Source organism: Chrysemys picta, chromosome 15 (genome assembly GCF_011386835.1).
Source record: "Chrysemys picta bellii isolate R12L10 chromosome 15, ASM1138683v2, whole genome shotgun sequence".
NCBI classification, from domain to species: Eukaryota; Metazoa; Chordata; order Testudines; family Emydidae; genus Chrysemys; species Chrysemys picta.
In genome coordinates, this window is record NC_088805.1 from 29,193,986 (window position 1) to 29,214,736 (window position 20,751).

Here is a 20,751-nt window from a genome sequence, read left to right on the forward strand (position 1 = left end):
CACCCCTGGCATGTAGGACAGTTCAAAGATTGCCTCAGATTTTCATTCATCATTTGAATCTGAAGTTTGTAAATAACCGTGTAACATAATAATAACAACGGACAGTCTTGTCCACTGCAACTCTGTAGATAAGTATTGTCCAATACCATAAATTCAACCTCACATCGAGGCCCAAGTTACAATCAGTGCTAAGTATGTATTAATTATTATTATTTATACTCTCAAAAAAGCTTTCAGACTTCAGGAGTCTGCATGGCTCTGAGGCCATAATCACAGAAGAAAAAAGCTGTCACATAAGAAGTGTTCTAAATAGCTACCAAAACCCCTCCAGGTTAGATTTAGAGAAGGGGTACTGTTTGGTTCAGGGACTGATAATTGGAAGCAGAGTGTTTCACTATTTGGTCATCAGAACAAATCCAGTCCAGACTAGTTGACACTATTTTTGGTGGAATCTAACATGAATGTGGTAGTCATCATAATCCAGTTTTCAGTAAGCAGATGTCCTCATTACAAAAACACTTCTACAGCTAGTATCCTCATTGCAGAGCAGTAACAGAACCTGAACTACCCTCTCATTTTAGAGGATGACGTCTCATCAGACTGGAGCTGCAACTGATGCAGGGGAAGCTTGACTATGTTGTCCCTGTTCTTTGGAGAAGCAGAAGACTTCATTCTCCAGGGCTGACAATCTGCCAACTTTCATCAGCACTGAAATGATTTTTGAAAATTATAAGTTGTAGCTGATTGAAAGTCAAGTTGCTGTACTCTACTTTTAGAGATGCCTCAAGTCTGCTAGAGGAGATTAACTCTTCCTGGTGCTGGGTTACTCCCATGCTACTCCCTTCCTCATGACATCATGCCTCGTTTCCTGCTCTCAAAAGAATTTATGGGAGAGTTGCTCATGCTCCTGTGTCACTGAAATAGAGCCACCAGGTGGCACTCTAATTTTATCGTACTGTACAATATTGTATATGCAGCAAATGGGAGTGACAGATTTTCCTAGAAAGTTTGTTTGGTAGGATAACATACTGTTCTCCCAGATGCCTTCCTATTAGGTCCATTCAACTCTTGCCCATATAAACATAAAGCTTCAAAGCACACAAACGTTTTCACCTCTGTAGTGCAATCTGTGACTACTTGAAATGAGACCGGGGTATTTCTGTGCTATATTTCAAACACCTCTCTGTACCTCAAGTGGAGTTAGACACGTAGGTATATGGGCTCCTTCTCAGAACATACTTGAAGGGGATGTTGTATTAGAACACAATCTTAAACCAGCTTCAATCAAAGAAAGTTAGAATTCTGTAGTGTAACACAATTTACAAAAAGAACAGGAGTCCTTTTTGTGGATACAGACTAACACGGCTGCTACTCTGAAACCAACAATTTACAAAGAAAACTCACACAGCCAGAAAACAAACAAACCCCAACACCCAGCCATCCTGCCCAAAAGTAAAAAAAGGGATGATCCCCTTTTCTGCCCCATCAACAGGAAAAAGTAAGGGCTCTAACAAAGAAGAGACAATTTCGAGTTTAGTTTTTCAAAGTTGCTAACAGAGATTCCCTTCCCTACTGCATTTCAGAGGCCAGTGTCTGGCACCTGTGTAATATTGTCTGTCTAGTTATACATAGCTTCCCTCAGGTTCGTTCCCCTACAGCTTGGAGGTCTGTCCAGGAAATTAATTTACTTTAATTGCCTGGACTCCTAACACCCACTCCACTCCACTCCACTCCACTCACTAAACTGCTCACCCTGAGTCCTGGTCAATCCCAGGCACCTATTGATAAGAGGAGGGAGGGGCAATCATGAGGGGGCGGAGCCTAACTCCAGTGACCTCTATATTACCCAATCCAGCCATGGTGCGGGCGGGGCTTAGCATAGCCGTAAACGACGGCTGCTACGGCCAATCAGCTCGTTAGCCGAGTCTCAGTTGGCCAATAGGGAGGCGGGGAGCGGGTGTCGCCGGCGGGTAGGAAGCAGAACGCTAGGCTGGGCCCGGTGTTTGGTTTCTGAGGAGCCGGTGAGTCGGGGAACGGGCCGCCAGGGGAGAATGAAATGGGGCGGGGGGCAGCGAACTGCTAGGCACGCCCTTAGCCGTGGGGGGGCCTGGCCCCCTCAATGGCCCCGCGGACCGGGAGTGCTCACCCCCCGCATTCCCCGCGGGGGCGCTCGGACCCCCCCCCATCTTCCCCACTCGGCCCCCGCATCCCTCCCCCGCTCGGGCCCCTGGGGGCTCGGTCCCCCCCGCATCCCTCCCCCGCTCGGGCCCCTGGGGGCTCGGTCCCCCCCGCATCCTCCACCCGCTTCCCCCCCGCTCGGGCCCCCGCATTACCCCCCCATTCCTCCCCCCGCTCGGGCCCCTGGGGGCGCTCAGTCCTCGGTCCCCCCCCCCCATCCCTCCCCCCCGCTCGGGCCCCTGCCCCTCCCCGTATCCCCCCAGCTGACTCTAAGGCCCAGTAGATGCCGCGGAGTACACATGCAGCTCGTACACAGAAGACCCTGCCCCTACCTTGCATAGGTCTATGGGCTGCTTTATTCCTTCCAGTTTTTATACTAGAAACACCAGACCGTGATTATGGAGACCAAACTCCTACCTCTTTCGCCTGTCTGTAGGGTAACTGGAAGTCCTGAGCAGCGTTTGGCTAGAAGTGGCTTTTCTACACTGGAAAAAATCTGTTCTTTGAAAGAAACGTCACCTATTCTACGTTAGTGTTTTTTGTTTTAAATATTGTTTTTGGTATCAGATATGATCACCTGGGGCAGGAGTTAAGGCTTTTCTAAGTAAAATGTTCAGCTATCTTTATGAAGACTTGTCTTCCTTAAGATGTTTTTGTTGATCTGTTGAGTGGTATCTTAATTCTAGGTCTTGCTGTATAAATTTTATTGCATAAATTATGCTTTACTGTCCATAAACAGTTCATAGTTTTGCAGAGTTAATATTTTACTTGTCTGTCTATATTACATCCACATCTCAGGGAAAAAAATCTGCAGGAGATTATCCTCACTAGCCAGCTAGGGTTCCTTACACTCTTAAGAGCTGCTTGAAACCATGTTTAATAATAATACAATTGTTTCTAAATGGTGGGGGAGTCTTGCTGACTGCTTGAGAAAGCAACACTTTATAATAATGGAATATGTGATTTAATGCCAGAGGATCTGAAGAAACAGGAAATAGCAGAATGAATAACTGTATTTGTTCTTATGAACAGAAATGAAACTGAAAATGTTTAATTGTCCCTTGCTCCAGCTTTCAAAAGAACATGGATATGGCTGCAGTTAATGAACAAGAAACCCAGCTGTGCAGCAATTGGTAAGAAACAAATGTCCGGCACTATTGGCACAAATGTATTGCACGTTATTACAATGTCCCTACATAAACTCATAGAAACATGCTGTATTGCTGGCAGATGTCTTCAGATATGGAAGCAGCAAGTGGTATATAAAATTCTAATGAACATAAAAGAATAGAAAATATTCCGGTAGGCACTTCACCGGTATTCAGAACTTGCTGTGTCACCTTGAGAACAGCCAAATAATACTAATGGAACCTGTTGGTAGGGGTCTCCTCCCCTACTTCACCCTAGAAGAAGCAGAAATCAACTAAAGCTATTGGTTCTCCTTCAGATAACTCTTTTAAAATGTTTCTTTAAAATTAGTTTCAAGAAAGCTGAAATACACAGGATTTGATTTTTGTGGCTTATTATAGCTGTGTGTTTGTCAGACATACAGAATAGCATTTTGCTGATGTCCCAGCCTGTTGGGGTCTTAGGAACATGTGATGGGGCTCAAGCTTCAGACCTGGGCCCCAGCAAGTCTAAGCCAGCTCTGGTGACCCACTTTGGGGTCCTGACCCACAGTTTGAGAACTGCTGCTCTAGAGACGCCTCCTCCCACAATCCAGGCCTCCTGGTTTCTGACTTGTCTCTCTAGAACCTGCAGAGTTTTCTGCTTCAGCCCATCAGAGCTCCACCTCTGTTTTCTCTGTTCCTTTCCTACCTGATTTTTCTCGTCTCCCTCCCCTCTAGGGCCCAGGCTCTTTCTCTTAAGCCCAGTTTGGGGTCAGCTGACCAGTCTCAGGTGCATTGTACTCTTCCCTCTTAAAGGGCCAGTGCTACCTTGTTACATACTTTTCAAATGGCTGAATGGATTTGTCCCACCTGTAAGTCTGTCTGCACATAGCTCAGGATAGAGCAATAGATTTCTCCAAAGTACAGTAAGGTAGGGATTCCTCACTTCAGAACAGCAGGGATATTGCATCTTTTGTTGGTTGAACCATTGACCAATATTGCAGCGTAGCTGAAGAATCTGTTCTCTAGCTTTGCCCAGTGGAGGATTGCCTGACTCTTACACTATGGCGGAGTGCTCTTTGCAGAGTCTGTAACTGTTACTCCTGGTCTGACAGCCTGGATCTGGTGACTGCCTGAGTATGCTGCAAGGCTTGTCAGCAAGGAGCTGAACAGAGTTTTGACTTAATTTGATGAATTGGGAGACTTTGGGTGTCTAACTTGGTAAGTGTGTGTGTTCTGACTGTACACAACATGTAGTCCTAGATAGGCTTTTTTCTTTTACAAACCTGAATACATGGAAACGATGAATTCCTGAAGGGTTTATTTGCTTTTACCATTGGTTCTTCCTTTCAGGCAGCTCTCTTGAATCCTAAACTTGTTTGTTTTCAGTGTAATTTGTGAAGAGTAACTTTTTTGTATCCTCCTTGTAGCAAAAAGGCTATACCTGTAGCTAATTTCACCATCCATGAAATCCACTGTAGTAGAAATATTGGAGTGTGTCGTTTCTGCAAGGAGTCTGTCCCTAAATCTGAAATAAAAAACCACATTGAATCTGAACATGTGCAGGTAAAATAAATTCTACTTTAAAATAGCTGATCTTCATGAAGTGCATTTAGTAATTGTTTCTGTTTCTCCTAGGTTACTTGTAAGTGTAATATGAAGATGGAAAAATGCCACTTAGAGGATCATGAGGTTGGTATATTTGGTTTTTGCTCTTGATAATACTCTAGTGTATTTCCAGTACTGACACTAGAGCCTTACTGTTCAGATTATAGCTACCGTGCTAACTGATCTTCGGTCTGCTCTGCCCATGTTTAATCTGCTTTCTAAATCCATGCTAATCAGTGATACTCTTGTAAGAGGCTAGCTGTATTAGTTTGAAGTGGTAGTACTCACATGCCTAATAAGCAGCTCCAAGCTCCCCAACAGGAGGGAGTCTATGTACATTGGTAGCTTAGGTTGGTGGCCTAGGTTTGTCCCTAAGTAATGGTTAAGGCTAAAAATTCTGCCTGTGGCTATAGTTGCATTGAGCTTGGCAACTTCATTTCTCAGTGTCGTCTTTATTTCAGGTGTTTCCCCCCCCCCCCCCCCCCACCCTGACCTTTATGCAGGACCTAAGGATTTGTCTTGTCTAAACAGTTTTTAAAAATCATGGAACAATAAACACTTACTTGCTATGATTTTCTTATTTACAAATTGTCACTGGAATTACCGTTGTCAGTGGAACAAAAGCGTGTCACGGAAAAATGGGATTCTGCTTCAGCATAAGCATCAAATGCAAAGCTATGGCATGGGGAGGGATGCGAAGGGAGTTGGACCACGTGGCTTATTTTAAAGCATGCAGTTTTGATCCTCTGATTTCCTGTTGCAGTAACTTACTCAAAGCACTTCATGCACTATAACTATTAATGAAGCAACATGAACAGTGGCAATCGGGACAGTTAAGTAGAAAACACAATAAAAAAAATCCACTTTGAGTGTTTAGATTAGTTGTTTAGGGATGTTATTTTTAAGTATAATGTCTAGTAAATACATGCTTCCTTTTTCCTGTATAAAATACTGAACTTCCAGTGAGACATACTGTGTATAACTACTCAGGAGTTTGTACTCCCTGTCTTTAAATAGTAACTTAAGTTGTAAGTCTTCTTTTATGGGCTGGTTGGCTTCTAGTTGAAGACACAATTAATCTCTAAAGCAATTTGGAATGCATCTCTCAGTAATAAAACAGTGAACTAGGTACCTTCTTTGGGTAGTAAGTAAGCATAGCATAACTATAAGACTGTGCATGTATCGAGTTATTCAATTTTATATTTTAGGCATCAGCATGCCCTCTGCGTCCTGCAATCTGCCAACATTGTGAGATAGAGCTTGCATTCAATAAACTTCAGGACCATGAGGATTACTGTGGAACGAGGACTGAAACATGTAGCGAGTGCGGTCGCAATGTAATGGTGAAAGATCTGAAAGAGCACCCTGAAGTTTGTGGGAAGGAGGTGGAAGAAAAAAGAGTTAGCCAAGCAATGTCACGTTATAACTATAAAGATGAGGCTGCAAACCTGTGTACCTTTCAAACCATCAGAAACCTTCTGAGTTCAGATGGCTATGCTGGGTCTCTGCAGAGGATGTCTGGGCCACTGGAAGGCCGATTTTATAGCAGTTTTGGAGGAGACCAGGCTTCTAAGAATATTAACAGAAGAAATGCATCAGCAATGCAGAGAGATCAGAATCGAGGTAAAGTGTGGACAAGGGCAATAATACATTAATAAGTTTTATTTTTACCTTTAAATTAAAGTTAGGTAACTAATAATGGTCCCTTCTGACCATAAAGTCTATGATTCTAAGTGGAGTGAAAGCTCTATACCTGTGCACTGTATGGCAGTGTTTCCCAAGTTTGGGACGCCACTTGTGTAGGGAAAGCCCCTGGCGGGCCGGGCCGGTTTGTGTATTGGCCACGGTTCGCTGCTCCAGGCCAATAGGAGCTGCTGGAAGTGGTGCGGGCCGAGGGACGTACTGACAGCTGCTTCCAGCAGCTCCAATTGGCCTGGAGCAATGAACCGAGGCCAGTGGGAGCCGCAATCGGCCGGACTTGCGGACGCGGCAGGTAAACAAACCGGCCCGGCCCGCCAGGGGCTTTCCCTACACAAGTGGTGTCCCAAGTTTGGGAAACACTGCTGTATGGAAATGTCAGATAATTAGAAAACCTCTAATGAAGTGTGGCTAGAGTTTCTGCAGTCTTTCATATTTGATGGTGAGCATTTTTGCAGCAGCAGCCTGTATGGACATAGGTGCTATAAATGCCTCTTTCCACTTAAGTTCTAATATCCCAAATCACCATGCCTAGAAGACACCCTTTCCATGAACACATGCTCTGCTTTATGTTCAGAGGTATTCAAAGTATGTAGCATTGCTGAAGACTGAATGGATGGCCTTTGCTTTAAGATTCACCTGCTTGTGAAATAACTCATCAGATTTAGTTATTAAAACTGAGAAGATAAATGACTTAATTTCCAAATTGGAAAGAGAACCTCTAGAATTGGGCTGCTTAATACTGAACATTTTGGAAGGAACTGAATTCTCCCCTCCTCCTTTATGTAGATTTCAGTGCAAAAAAAAAAATGTCTGGATCATATGGTGAGTTCAGATTGAATACTTGTTCAATTTTCTAACTGCGGCAGCGTGGAGGAGTTTGGGTCCCCGTCCTGCAGGGTGATGGAGCGCTGGGGTTCTGACAAGCTTTCTGTGCTGGGGGAGTAGATGGCGTCTGGGAGGGGGTGTGCGGGAACTGTTGAGCAGGAATAGCTGCCACCATGATGAGCAGCAGGGTGCGGTGGAGCTGCTGCCTGGATCTCTCTTCGCTGCCCTTAATGATTTTGTTGGAGGTGGCGGCGGCAGCAGCAGCTGCTGCTTAATATCTAGGGAGCTGCAGGGCAACCAAGAGGGAGGAGGAGCAGCAGCCGCCCCATGGAGGAGAAGACAAAGATGAGACACTTCCCCCCAAGCAGCAACCCACAAGCTCTTCACCCAAAAAAACACGGAGAAGGCAGACACAGACCCTTGAAGAGCAGCCTTTTACTGCATGTAACCAGTACTAGAAGGAAGCGGCCAGAAGCTGGGCCGGGACAACAGGGGATGGATCACTTGATAAATTGCCCTGTTCCGTTTGTTCCCTCTGAAGCACCTGGCACCGGCCACTGTTGGAAGACGGGTTACTGGGCTAGATGGACCATTGATCTGACCCAGTATAGTCATTCTTACGTTCTTAAGCAGTAAGGGAATGCCAAAATTCCAGTCCAGTTTCTGGAGAGCAACTTTTCCAGGACACTCAGGAAAAGCTTCAGACTGGATTACAGAAGAGGTAACTAAATCAAGGAGAGGTAAAGATGGACCACTTGTCATCCTTTGGCCAACATGGAGGTTGCCCATCTGTGCCTTCAATATTTTGCAATGGGCCCTCATGGGAGGGGGGGTGGGGGAATAACAGCTACATCCCATGTTCAAAACAGGAACTTGATGAAGAGTTTCCAGTGTTAAAACCTTACTTCATTCCAAGCCCTGAGCTAGTTGGAAAGAATGAAGCTGGCATGCAAGTTAGATGGTTGGGACATGGGTGAACTTGTAATTCTTTCTTACCCTGTCTTCAGGCAGTGGGCTTCCCCCGCACAGTTCATGGGTCCAAAATGTTTCCAAAGCCTCTGTGCACACTAGTTCCCCAAAATAGGTGCAATGATGATCAGCCACACCCACTATGAGCATTTGGACTACTGTAGTGTAGTGAGTTCAAATGAGTACTTTGGCAGTGAGCGGAGATGACTTGTTCTTCTGGGTCTCCTAAACTGGATGCAGAAATGTGGCTGTGAGTGATTGAGCTGGACTAGTGGGAAGAGACCTGTGTCCCTGGTCATGATGCAGTTACTTCTTGTTTTTACCCTTTCTTAACACTGGTGGAAGAGGATGCCAACAGATAATGGGGCAGCTGGTCTGTCTTGGGGCCCTGGAATAGGTTTTTCTTTGAAGGAGATACTGGTTACTGGGTTGCTTTTGAACAGATAGGGGAAAGATTTGGACCTTATCTTGCAGTTATTCCCATTGAAGCTCGTGAGCTAAGGTGGCTTATGAAATACCAATGTGTGAATCCTGAAGAAGCAGTAAGAATTCCTATTCATGTTCAAAGAAAGAATTGTGTAGCGTAGGGATTCACTGGGGAACTGTTGCTTTAGCAAATGACTATTACTTTGATCCTCTAGTTAAACTGAATAAAGCCCTTTGGAAGATATAGCTTGAAAACTGAAGATTTTTGTTTTGAACCATGCAGAGTCATGAGACTTGAAGACCAGCAATGATGGATTTGAACAGCAATAAATAATAATAAAAAAAATGGCAACTCCTGAGTGTTTTGGTTTGAATTAGAAAATCATTAAAAGATTGTCTAATTTCACTATAGGGTTATTACTTTTTTTTTTTTTTTTTTTTTAAAGGGACTGGCTTTTTTTTAAAGACTCCAGGTTTAATTTCATAGGTTAAAAGCTTGCATATCTGCTTAATCATAAACTTGCTATTAGTCTGAATGGAATATTGAGTTGATTTAAACACTGGCTAATGTACAAGAAAGGTCTTGTAATTTCAACTATGTACATCACCCATAAAAAGATCAAATAGGCCTTTTTTATTTTGATCTCCTATTCAGCTTGTCTAACAGCAGTAACAGCCTTGGCATGTGCATTTCCTGGGAGTTAATGACTGATTTGTGTTTAATGGTCTTCAGAATATCCTCTCCCATTTTTTTTTTTCATTCATCACCTGGAAGTGTCCTGTACCTTGTAAATACATGGTTTAGTGGGGTCTTCCAACACAGATGTGTTGCTAAAGCATGTTTAAAGTCCTAATCTTACTGAACACCTGTATCTTCATTTTAATGAGAAACTAAGAAACCTGAGTTTAAAAATGGTATAAACAAATGTGCCTTTTAAGAGATGTACAATTTAAGATTTCATCTTCAATGCATAAATATAGGTCTCTAAAGTTGTGATCAGCCATATCTTGTATATTAAAAAAACTTGCGTGGTGTTTTTTTTTTTTTTTTTAAAGTGAGTCACTGAAGGAATTGTCTCAAGCCACAGGGGTGCAGAAAAGTTTTCACAGCTTGCATGCTAAAACGTACTGTATCAAATTGCCATACTAACGTACAAAATAAAGCCTATTAGAACCCCACTGATTTCAGTGTGCTGAAATCCCCATGTGGGTGAAGAGATCAGTGCATGTAAATGTCATTGCAGGCATTTAGAGTCTGAATACTCCTTCCTGAAATGTTTTTAGAGGCCTCGCTTTGTACAGCCATAATCCCACTAATCTGTATCTGAGTCAGATGCTTGCATCAGTAGGTGAATGGACTTTGCTCAGTGATGGACTGGAAACACAAGACTTGTTACGGGTTCATAGATCTTTATGACTAGAAGAAATAATGCTGAACTACTGTGACCTCCTGCATGACACATGTCAGAAGCTCTTCCAGTAGTCCCTGCATCAAGCTACAACTTCTGGTTGAACTAGAGCTTATTTCTTAAGTGTCTAATTGTGATTTAAAGATTGCAAGGGATGGAAAAAAAAGATGTCCTTTAGTAAGTTGTTTAAATTTAAGAATTAGAATCATAGAAGATTAGGGTTGGAAGAGACCTCAGGAGGTCATCTAGTCCAACCCCCTGCTCAAAGCAGGACCAATCTCCAGACAGACTTTTACCCCAGTGCCCTAAATGGCCCCCTCAAGGATTGAACTCACAACCCTGGGTTTAGCAGACCAATGCTCAAACCACTGAGCTATCCTTCCCCCCCCCCCCAATTGTATGGCTAGTAAAGGAAACAAAGTTCCCCTCCTCTCAGGCTAGATGGGGGGAAAAATACAGGAAAGGGTAAGGATTAGCTTCCCTTAATTCATTCCAAAATATAAGTCATGAAGTGTCTTTCTGAGGCTTTGGCTATCTGTTGTAAAACAAGAGTGCGGGGGGGGGGGGCAATTCTGCCCTCGTTTGCATATGTGAACTTCTGTTTTATTTACTTGGTCTGTTCTTAAAATCATAATTACTGTTAAACTATGTAGTTGATACTTACAGCTTCTGATATCTTTGTTTAAGAGGATGAGCTGGAACGGCTGGAGAGGAATAAAAACACGGAGTCCTCTCTGTATGGAGAACAGAATTCCAATTTAGACTATATGTTAGCCCTTAGCCTGCAACGTGAGAATAATCCCCACAACAATATTGCAGCTGAAATTCACAGTGACTTCTGGAAGAACTTCTACTCCAAAGAGTCCAAGCCATCTGAGCAGCTTAATGAAATAAACAAATCAGATACTTTCTCCCATGATCTTTCGTCTATTAACACTTCGGATCAGCTAAAAAGTAAGTTCTTTAAAAGCTTTCCTTAAAAACTTTTTTTAGTTGATGATCAGGGGGACTCTCATGCCTAGCTCCTTGGAGATATTCTGACTTTCAGTGCCAGAACAGTAGCACTTTGAGACTTTCGAAATTGCTTTAGATATCCCCGGCATCTGATGTAGAAATTCTCTGAATGTGCAGAAAAGCCTCCCCTATTCTTGGAGTCTTTCCTTCCTTTCTGGAACTGTATCTTCAGCTCCCTAAATTTTTGACTGCTGCCTGCTAAAACAGCAACATTTCTATGTATAGACAATAGTCTCTTAAGATTTGTTAACTAGTGAAATTTGATATTGGTATCCGTCTATCCCAAAAGAGGAGTACAGCATATTAATATGGGAAGGTAAAAGTGACTTGTTTTGAAAACCGTATACTAGCAGATTTAACTTGCTGTAGTTCTGCCATGTCTTTACAAAATAAAACAAAACCCCCCTTATTCCTGCTTGTACTGAGATGTAACAACTGAGCAGGTGATGTTACATTTAAGATTAAACATGCTAAAGAGGAACTCTCCTGTATTATCCAAGTGCCAGATTATTTAAAAAAGAAATTTTGTGTGTACTGTGTAACATCCATAGGCAGGCAGATAACAAGTTTTTTGTATTGGACTAAAGAACTGAGGTTTTGGAGGAAAAAAAATCCTTTTCAAACTTTTTTAGAAAAAGTGACCTCTCTTCCCCCCCCCCACCCCCCCGTAAAACTCATAAATGTGAAAGTAGAATGACTACTGCCCTGAGACTTGCTATAATCCCTCCTCTGTGGTCCAGAACAGAATGATCTCATGGATTAGAAATTCTGAAGACAGGTTGGTTAGTCTGATTGTTACCCCTTTTAATGGTAGGGGGTTTTAATCCTTTTACTTACCTCACAGATGATGATGATATCATGTTGCCATGTGAATTTTGTGAGGCACTCTACCCTGAAGAAGACCTGATTCTCCATCAGGTTTGGTATTTCTGTATTATATAACAATAATACTTAACTCTTAAAGTGCTTTTTGTCAAAGGAGGTAAGCATCATTATCCCCATTTTATAGGTGTATATGCAGGAGGCTTACTGAAATGGATGCTAGCACTTCTGAGTACAATTTCTATTTAGAAACTGAATTTTGTTGGAGCAGTTTAGCATACTTAGTGGGAACACACTCCAACACTGCTTACAGGATGCTACATCTGCGTAGAACCTTACAAAGCCTAATATTCAGTAGAAATGTCTTAGTAAACTAAAAATACTAATGCAAAACTTTCATCAAAACACATTCACTGTGCTGTTCCTTGGATTAGCACTAGAAACCAATTTAACTTTCTTGTTCCTGTGAAGTGAAATGCCAATAGTAAACCACATACATTGTGAAAAATAAATAAGTTAACTACTGATGTTCATTTTTGAATTTCACCATGCATAGCAACTTACTTTTAATCTTCTTGTCCCATTAACTGGATATCTGAAGTGGAATATAATTTTGGGTGGTTATAATACTAAGAGTATGTACTGGAAATAGAGGGTGGATCTGTTTTACTCTCAGTGTTCAGATATTACTTGGCACACGAAGGCTTTGTAAGTATAACTAATTCCTTCTTTCCAACGTTGCCCACGTAACAGACAGGCTGTAACCCAGCAAGCGCCTTTGCGTCGTTCAGTAAAAGAGGTTCCTCCCCAAGTCAGCGACAAGAATACAACAGACATGTTAAAGATTTCTTAGACCAACTGCACAGCAGCAGATCTACATATCCACAGCAGCAAGAAGCGGTACAGACCGAAGGGAGCGTCATCATTCCATGTGAATTCTGTGGCATTCAGTTAGAAGAGGAAATACTCTTCCACCACCAGGTACAAATGCTATTTGTAGGATGGAATTCTACAAGACCTAGCAAATCTGACTCCTTAGTAGTAAATATTGAAATCATGGTAATGCTCAGAGGCTGCAATTGGGATTGCAGAGGCCAGGGATTCACATACTTGTCATTTGAATCTGTCCTCTCTCAACACAGGGGTTATGATCTGTACCCCAAGATGTTGGCGCATACTGGGGCTCATGTTAAAGGAACAGTTGTGGAAATTTTTTTTTCAAATGTTTTTCTTTTTTCTTGTTTTTCAAATAATGGAGTCTGAGCAAAAAGCATTCAAGCAATACAGCATAAATCCTCACATTTTAGGAGCGCCTGACTGCCACCTTCTCACTCCTTCACTATAATACCTTCCTCTGCATGACCACCTTCCATCTCTTAACAGTGAGGGCAAATAATTCCGCAGAGAGAACCATAATGTCTAAGTTCTTGAATCTTTCTCCCATTGGGTTCTTCTGAAGTATTCACAAGAGACCTATTTTATTTCCCTATCCAAACCTGAACTCCTATTTTAATTGTCTTACATTTTCATTATCTTGGCCTCTTGCTCATGCACCTGTTGAATTAATGCACATGAATGAACAGATTCAATTCTCTGATGCAGAACTTCTTGAAAGGGAAGATGACATGCAGACAGGTCATCTGAGACTAGAGTCTGACCTAAATTCAGATACTGTTGGCTGATGTGTTCTGGCTTCATGATGTATTTGGGTTTAACTACTGTTCAGTGAAAAGCTGCCAAACAGATGACATTTTGCCATAATCAGACACTTTTTTGCAAACTTTCCTATCATAGCATGTTCAGATCTAATGAGTTGTAGACTGTGAGGTGTGACAAAAAGGATCTATTTTGCAAACTTATTTAAACCTTCCTCTGCTTTTTTTTGTCAAGTGAAACCCTGTCCCGAAATGTATCGCAGAGTTTATACGAGAATTGTTCTGCTACTTGGCTCAAGAGTCTGCCAACATTGCTGCAGCATGGCTTCTGCTTGTTTAAATCAGGAGGGGAAACCAGTACCATCGTGTTTGTGTGTGAGAGAGGCACTAGGCCCACTAATTCACTCCGGCAATCTCCTGAAGAAAGGCCACTGCCATCAGTATGAAGGGATGATTTATATTCCTATGAACTATATTTAAATTAGTGCTACAAATATACAAAACGTCATCTTCACGGAATAAGTCATAGTCTCCACTGTGAAGTGCTTAGCTTAACACAGACAAGATCAAGCATGGAGTAGGAGTTAGGGGCAGGCAGGTATGAGGCCCTGGTAGACGTAAGACTGGGCTGAGTGGCCAGTTACCATTCAGGTGGAATGGACCCAGCCAGAAGGGGTAAACCAACCTGCAAGGTGTGAAACTGAGAAGGAACGAAGGGAAAGTAAGAGAAGATGAGACCAAACCTGCAGTCTTTGTATCTTCTACCTTCTCATTCCCACATATAGATTACAAGCCTGGGAGACAGAAGGTAATGGAGATGTCTCAGGTGATAGAGAAGGGAGGATATTGAAAGGAATTGAAGTGAACTGGAAAATGAACCAACATCCAAATTGGATGGTTTTGTAGTGTCCAAGTATGATGAAAACTGTGCCCTGTGTAGATTAGTTATGCATTTATTTTTCTAGGAACACAGAAGTTGTAATTTTACACCCTTGACCTTGGTAGTAATCTTTCGAAGTTAATTTGATAAACTTGCCTAGCTTACCTCTTTGCTTTATAGCATGTGCTCCATAGTAGGGGGAGTTTCAGTGCATCTTGGATCATAGTTGAGGGCTGAAGCTTTCCACATCAGGTTGATTTCTGCCTTTTGAAAGTAGAAAGACATTTGGATAAAGTGCCTTTGTACATCTGATCCTAATATGCAGTTTGGGGCTCCTTCAGAGTATCTTGAGTGACTGGGATTGAGCTGCTGTTGGGTACAACTTTCTTACCGTCATCTTGGCCTGTGGTCATCAGATTTAAAAGGGACACCCTTCTATTTACAATCCTCACGTTTGTTTTTAACCCTCTCGTGCTATAGGTAATCCCTAATATGTGTAACTGAAAGATGGCAAATATGTTCTGTTTTCAGTTTGTGCATTTGACAGCACCTAGTGCAGTCAGTTTCCCCTCTTTAGTGACGCTCTTTCACACAGCAACAGAGGGAGAGAAACTATATTTATTTACAAAAAATAAATTGTAAAACTTAGGGAAACTGGCATGAATGCTCTGGGGTGGGAATAGCACTTGAAGATACTTCTCTCTTGGCTTTTTAAGCTACATTGATCGCAGGGTGACAATATTCCTTCTGACTTTCCTGCTGATGGGTGCCAGGTTGCATTGTCACTATAGCAGCAATGCAGATTGCCTGCTCACGTGCTTCAGCTTGGCTTGGAGGGATCATCTCTAAGGATGACAGGCTAAGCATCAACTGGACATAAAGCATGACACCAATTATGGTGTGGTGACTTCTACTATAGGAAGTAGACTGAGATCATCAACTCCATCTTACATAGACCACATGTCAACTAGTTACTATTTCTGGGCTGTACTTCAACAGGTGACCTAGAAGTGAGGCTGTGAGCATGCTTTTATCAAGCCTGTCTCTCATTCTTTTCTCAAAACCACTCCTTACTTTGGCATTTGAGGGAAGATGTATCCTTCAAAGCTTTCACAGGAATTAAGTGTTCTCTAAGTGTCCAGAAATGATCAAAATCTCTCTTGCACTAGGACCAGTGTGATTTACGCCCAGCCACTGCCAGCCCAGGGGTGGGATTGCCATCCTCACAACCGTTGCCTCCCAAAGACAACTTGGAGAGATCAGAATCGCCAGAATCTAGAAGACGCATCCGGCATCAAGGTATTGACAAAGTACAGATTTCCAGCCTGGGCTGCTTTCTATTCATGCTTTTAAGATCATTTTCTCCAACTGCAAAACAGAACAAAAACAATGGCACGTTTAATCTAGATAAGGACTAGAACTTCCTAACTCCACCCTTATATCATTGTTCTGTTTCACATGGCATAACTTGCAACATACATTAAAAATGCTACTAAATCATAAGCATGGAGCCCCACACAAACAACCAAAGAGAAACTTGAAATTACTCAGCCCTGTGCAGCAAGTAGAAACTGACAAGTCTGATTATAGTCTGCGTATGTTGCTAGCTCCATCCATAACTAATGATGGGGTGAACTTTGAATTTCTTGCCTCATCATCAGTTTTTCTTGCACCCTTAGGGTCAAATTATGTAGTTAGTTGCATGTAGAGAGGTTTAAGTGACAATAGAAATCGTACATGGATATCAGAGGATAGAAGTTGATCCTGAATGTTTACTAAATTAAAAAACCCCAACAAATCACAGAATAGAAACTCCAGAACATATGTATTACCTTAAATTGCCAAAAGGAAATGGACTAGTTTACTTAACTTGTGTATGGGGTCATCCAGTGTGTTGGTTGAAGTTAGTATGTAAATTTAACTGTTATGGCCGGTGGTGACTTTCCCCATAAGCCAGTTTTTTAAAATGCAAGCAAAACAACTTTTTATACTAGCGTCCCTTAATGAACAGATGCCCGTAAGTTTGTTCTAAAGAAGTTCAGCCTCCATGTGAAGCTGGTAAAATGTGTAATTTACGTCCTTCAGTGTAGACAAAACTCTGCTTTTTAAAAAAGTACTATAGCACTGACCTAAACGCCATCACGGAACCATACTCTGTGTACCCTTTTAAAAAGGTACTACTAAGGGAAGTTCTCCAAAGCTGCTTAGAATTTTGGGGGGATTGTAGTAGTCAATGAAGACAATATTTCTATGGTGCAGGTCTGTTTTCAGACTATATGGTATTGCATTAAAAATCTAGGTTATTGCTTTGAAATCCAGAAGCTTTTATCAAGGTGTTTGTTTTTTGCCTCTTGTTCTGCTCCTTGTTCCTTGCTTTGGTCAGTTTATTTCATTGCTGTTCCTAGCATGTTTTATTTTATCCGACTTTCCTTTAGGGGAAATTTCACCTCGGTATCTAGAAGACTTCAGGCAGCAGAGCCTTGCCCATGCTGTACGAGAGAGCCGATCACTAAGCAACTTGGCAGTTGCCAGAAGTGTACCATTGACCTCTTTTAGTGCTGTAAGAGCTAATGATGCTCTGACTCAAAAAGGGAAGTCCAGCAACTTAGATGGTAATGACCGAAGACTGAGAAGCAGAGGCACAACTGAATCTGGAACAGGCCCCAGGCCGGTTGTGCGATCCACGCAAAACATCCACCCTGAAAGCTACGTACCCAGTTTCCCAAGGATGTCTCCAACACGACCAAGGTAGCTTCTCTGCTCAACGTGGTGGTGGACAGAGAATTTTTAGCTCTAAGCTATTCCTGGGGATGCATCCTTATGAATGGACAACTAGTCCATTCCGATCTAGTTCTGCTATGGTGAGGGTGAGGCAGTGCTTCAGGGCTTGTTTCTGCTAGTGCAGACATCAAAACTTGACAGGAGGAGGAGAATTCTGCGTCCACTGGTCCTCTCATCACCCCACCACAGATCCTTGTACATTTTGCCTATGACTGGGGTAGGCAGCACTCAGTTTGACTAGCTGGTGTCTTTTTGGGTTTGTAGTAATAAGTTTAAGAGGAAAACAGGTTTTCTAGGAAACTGTGTTTTATGGCACCTATTTCTAGGGCTCTACCAAATTCATGGCCATGAAAAATGCATCACAGACCATGAAATCTTGTCTTCCCCCATGAAATCTGGTCATCTGCATATTTTATGTTAAGGCTGCGAGTTTGTCATGGAGGTCACGGATTCCGTGACTTTGGCAATATCCAGTGCAGCTGGCCTGTGAGCCGCCTGAGGAGCTCAGGTAGCACGTTGGCCAGCCGCACCGGCTGCTGCTGGAGCAGTCTCAGGCCACCGCCCCGTCCCCTCCTCAGCAGGAGTTTGGGGTGTGGGAGAGGGCCAGGGGTTGGGGCATGGCAGGGGGTGAGGGCTTGGCAGCGCTTACCTTGGCAGGCTTCCCGGAAGTGGCCACATGTCCCTCCCTCAGTTCCTAGCTCCACTCACTGTCTCCGCCTGCAGGTACTGCCCCCACAGCTCCCATTGGCCACAGTTTCTGGCCAATGGGAGCTGCAGGGGTGGAGGCAGCATGTGGAGCTAGGAGCTGAGGGAGGAACATGTCGCCACTTCTGGTGAGCCGCCTAGGGAGACTGCCAGCCCCCCAAGCACCTGTGGTGTCCCCTGCGAGCACCCGTGGCACCACTGGGCTGTGTCCCTCCTCTCTCCCAACCCCCCCCCCCCCCAAAAAAAAAAATATATTTAGTCAGGGGTATATAGTACAAGTCCTGGACAGATCATGGGCCATGAAGTTTTGTTTACTGCCTGTGACCTGTCCATGACTTTTTTGCTAAATAAAAATACCTGTGACTAAAACGTAGCCTTAACTATACAGATTTCACGGGAGAGACCAGCATTTCTCAGATTGGGAGTCCTGCCTCAAAGGAAGATGCAGGGTGGGTTTACAAGTCGTTATTGTAGGGAGGTCGTGGTATTGCTGCCTTCAGAGCTTGGCAGCAGGAGGGCAGCAGCCGTTGGCTGGGCGTGCAGCTCTGAAGGCAGTGCCCCTCCAGCAGCAACACAAGTAAGGGTAGCAGAACCACAACCCTCCCCCATAACTCCTTTTTTGGGTCAGGACCCCTTCAGTCACGACACCATGACACTTCAGATTTAAATAGCTGAAATCATGAAATTTACAAGTTTTTAAAATCTGACCGTGAAATGGACTGAATTTGGTAGTACCCTATGTATTTGGGTACATCTTTTACATGCACTCTCCTTTTTTATGGAAAGGAGTCTAATCTTGTGTTCCCCCCCCGCCCCCTAATATTTCAGTAGCATTCTTGCTATTGGGATGCCACTGGTTAGAAATAGTTCTCTTTAACACCTACTTGCCTTGCTATTGGGTCCAGCCTCCAGTATGCATGGCCAAAAGCTCTGTGAATTCTGCCCCACATTTCGTATCCAAGTACCAAGGTGAACTAGGGAGACATCTTGTTCTCTGATCCCAAGATTCAGCCGTTTGGGATACAGGCCGAGGGGGAGAGTTTTGGGGGCTTATGATGGAACTCTTGCTCATTTATCAGGAGGACCGTGCTCTTTTATTAAACCAGTTCCTGTAAGAGGATTGAATTTGCAGAGCTGCTTTGTCTAATGGTGTCAACTTCTCTCCTGTGCAGTGTGCGAAACGAAGCAGGCAGGAGTCCTAGGACTGCAAATGTTCCTGTCAATTTCAGAAACAGGAGCACAAAGGTAAGTTTCAGAGCTCTTCCCGGGTGCTGGATGGCCCCTTTTTCTGCGTTTCAATGGCCGACTAAAGGGTTTAGTTTATTTTTACTACTGTCTTTTGAGCAGCCCACATCAAGCATGAGCTTGCCTCTCTGTGGAACTCACAGGTAGTTGCTAATGACTCGCTCGCTGCTACTAGAGAGAGCTCACGCTGACTGTCTGTTGTCCTCAATCTCCTCTGGAGTGGCAAAGAACTGCCCTTTCTGGTAATATACTATTGCTTGGTGTTTGCAAGAGTCTGAACTATTCTACTTCCTTATAGGACTTGAGGCGGTGTCCTTTGCTCCTTGATCAAGTCTGAGAGAGCATGTTGTGATTCAACTTGTCTGTGAAAATGACATGCATGTTTCACTTACTGTTTCCTCCTTACACAGGCAAAATCCCAGAAACCAGAGTCTGGCCATCTTGAGGAAGAATAATCGATCCTTTATGAAGCGCATATTTAGCACTTGAAGCTCTCTTACTATGCACTATAGTACTTATTTATCCCAGCGCAAGTACTTGCTATATTGCCACCATCAATGGGGACTTTCTATTAACTTTAAATTTTTTAGGCAGTGATTTTTCTATAATTGTTTGTTTTTAAAAGTTTGTGGGAGTAACGCATACTATAGCCGCTGTACAGAAATGTCAAAGTGTAAATTTTATATTGCTGCTATTTGGGTGGTCTAAAGTGGCAGTATCAGAGGACCAATCTGTTTTTATCTCATCTGCTTGTTTGTGTTTGGAGAGGGGTTTCCTTTTAATGTGCTAGGCCTTGGCTCTGCAGTGTGCAGCAGAAGTAATCCATTGCTTCATCATTGAAGTAAATGAATAGATGTCTGAGCAGCAACCCTGTTAATCAAACCCAAAACAATCAGCCAGAATTACTCTGGATGAAGAACCTGCCATAGTAAGTTACAGTAGAGTTCAATACTTGTTCAGAGGTCGGTTGCAGAACATACGTCTCTGTAATGAGCAGTTGATCTTAATTAACTTCACTGAGGTTTGGGAGCAGGGGATGAGTTTAGTTGCTTGGCTTTAAACCTATTCCCCCTTCAGCCATTTAGCTTGCTGCTGTTGGCAGTAATGCTGCATTAACTATCTATTTCTACAGTCAAGACTTGCCCTAAGCCTTCTATCTTGTCAGACCTGGCCTGGGAATCAGGTGGGGAAAGTCATACATATTGTAACTTATGGTGGTTCTGTCTTCCTATAAGTCTATTAAATACCAGACGTGCCCAGTATTCCTAAAGGCATCTACAGATGGGATTGTGATCCACAGTGTGGGAGCTTCAGTCCTACGGGCTTCCGTTCTCTCAAAACTGCTCTTTTGCTGTACTGGAGCCCTTACTTTTTAAATTACTTGTAATAAAATTTGTATTTACCGATCTGTCTTTTGTTCTGTA

The 20,751-nt window shown here is 43.1% G+C and overlaps 1 protein-coding gene and 1 pseudogene across 4 annotated transcripts; both read left to right on the forward strand.

The window, feature by feature from the left end:
* Positions 1–1,882: 1,882 nt before the first annotated feature.
* On the forward strand, positions 1,883–20,733 carry TRAFD1 (TRAF-type zinc finger domain containing 1). Of its 4 annotated transcripts, none has more exons than XM_065568800.1 (13): positions 1,883–2,021; positions 2,615–2,706; positions 3,211–3,311; positions 4,718–4,853; positions 4,926–4,979; positions 6,104–6,518; positions 10,913–11,179; positions 12,084–12,157; positions 12,815–13,042; positions 15,766–15,895; positions 17,032–17,344; positions 19,255–19,327; positions 19,738–20,733. In XM_065568800.1, the coding sequence occupies exons 3-13, from the start codon at positions 3,262–3,264 to the stop codon at positions 19,780–19,782; spliced, it is 1,785 nt and encodes a 594-aa protein (XP_065424872.1). In that variant the 5' UTR covers positions 1,883–2,021; positions 2,615–2,706; positions 3,211–3,261; the 3' UTR covers positions 19,783–20,733. The 4 variants fall into 4 exon arrangements, with proteins under 4 accessions (XP_065424872.1, XP_065424870.1, XP_065424873.1 ...); XM_065568798.1 differs by having other exon boundaries at positions 3,249–3,311; XM_065568799.1 differs by having other exon boundaries at positions 1,939–2,021; positions 2,547–2,706; positions 3,249–3,311.
* On the forward strand, positions 7,121–9,258 carry LOC101950222 (N-acyl-phosphatidylethanolamine-hydrolyzing phospholipase D-like; annotated as a pseudogene).
* Positions 20,734–20,751: the final 18 nt, after the last annotated feature.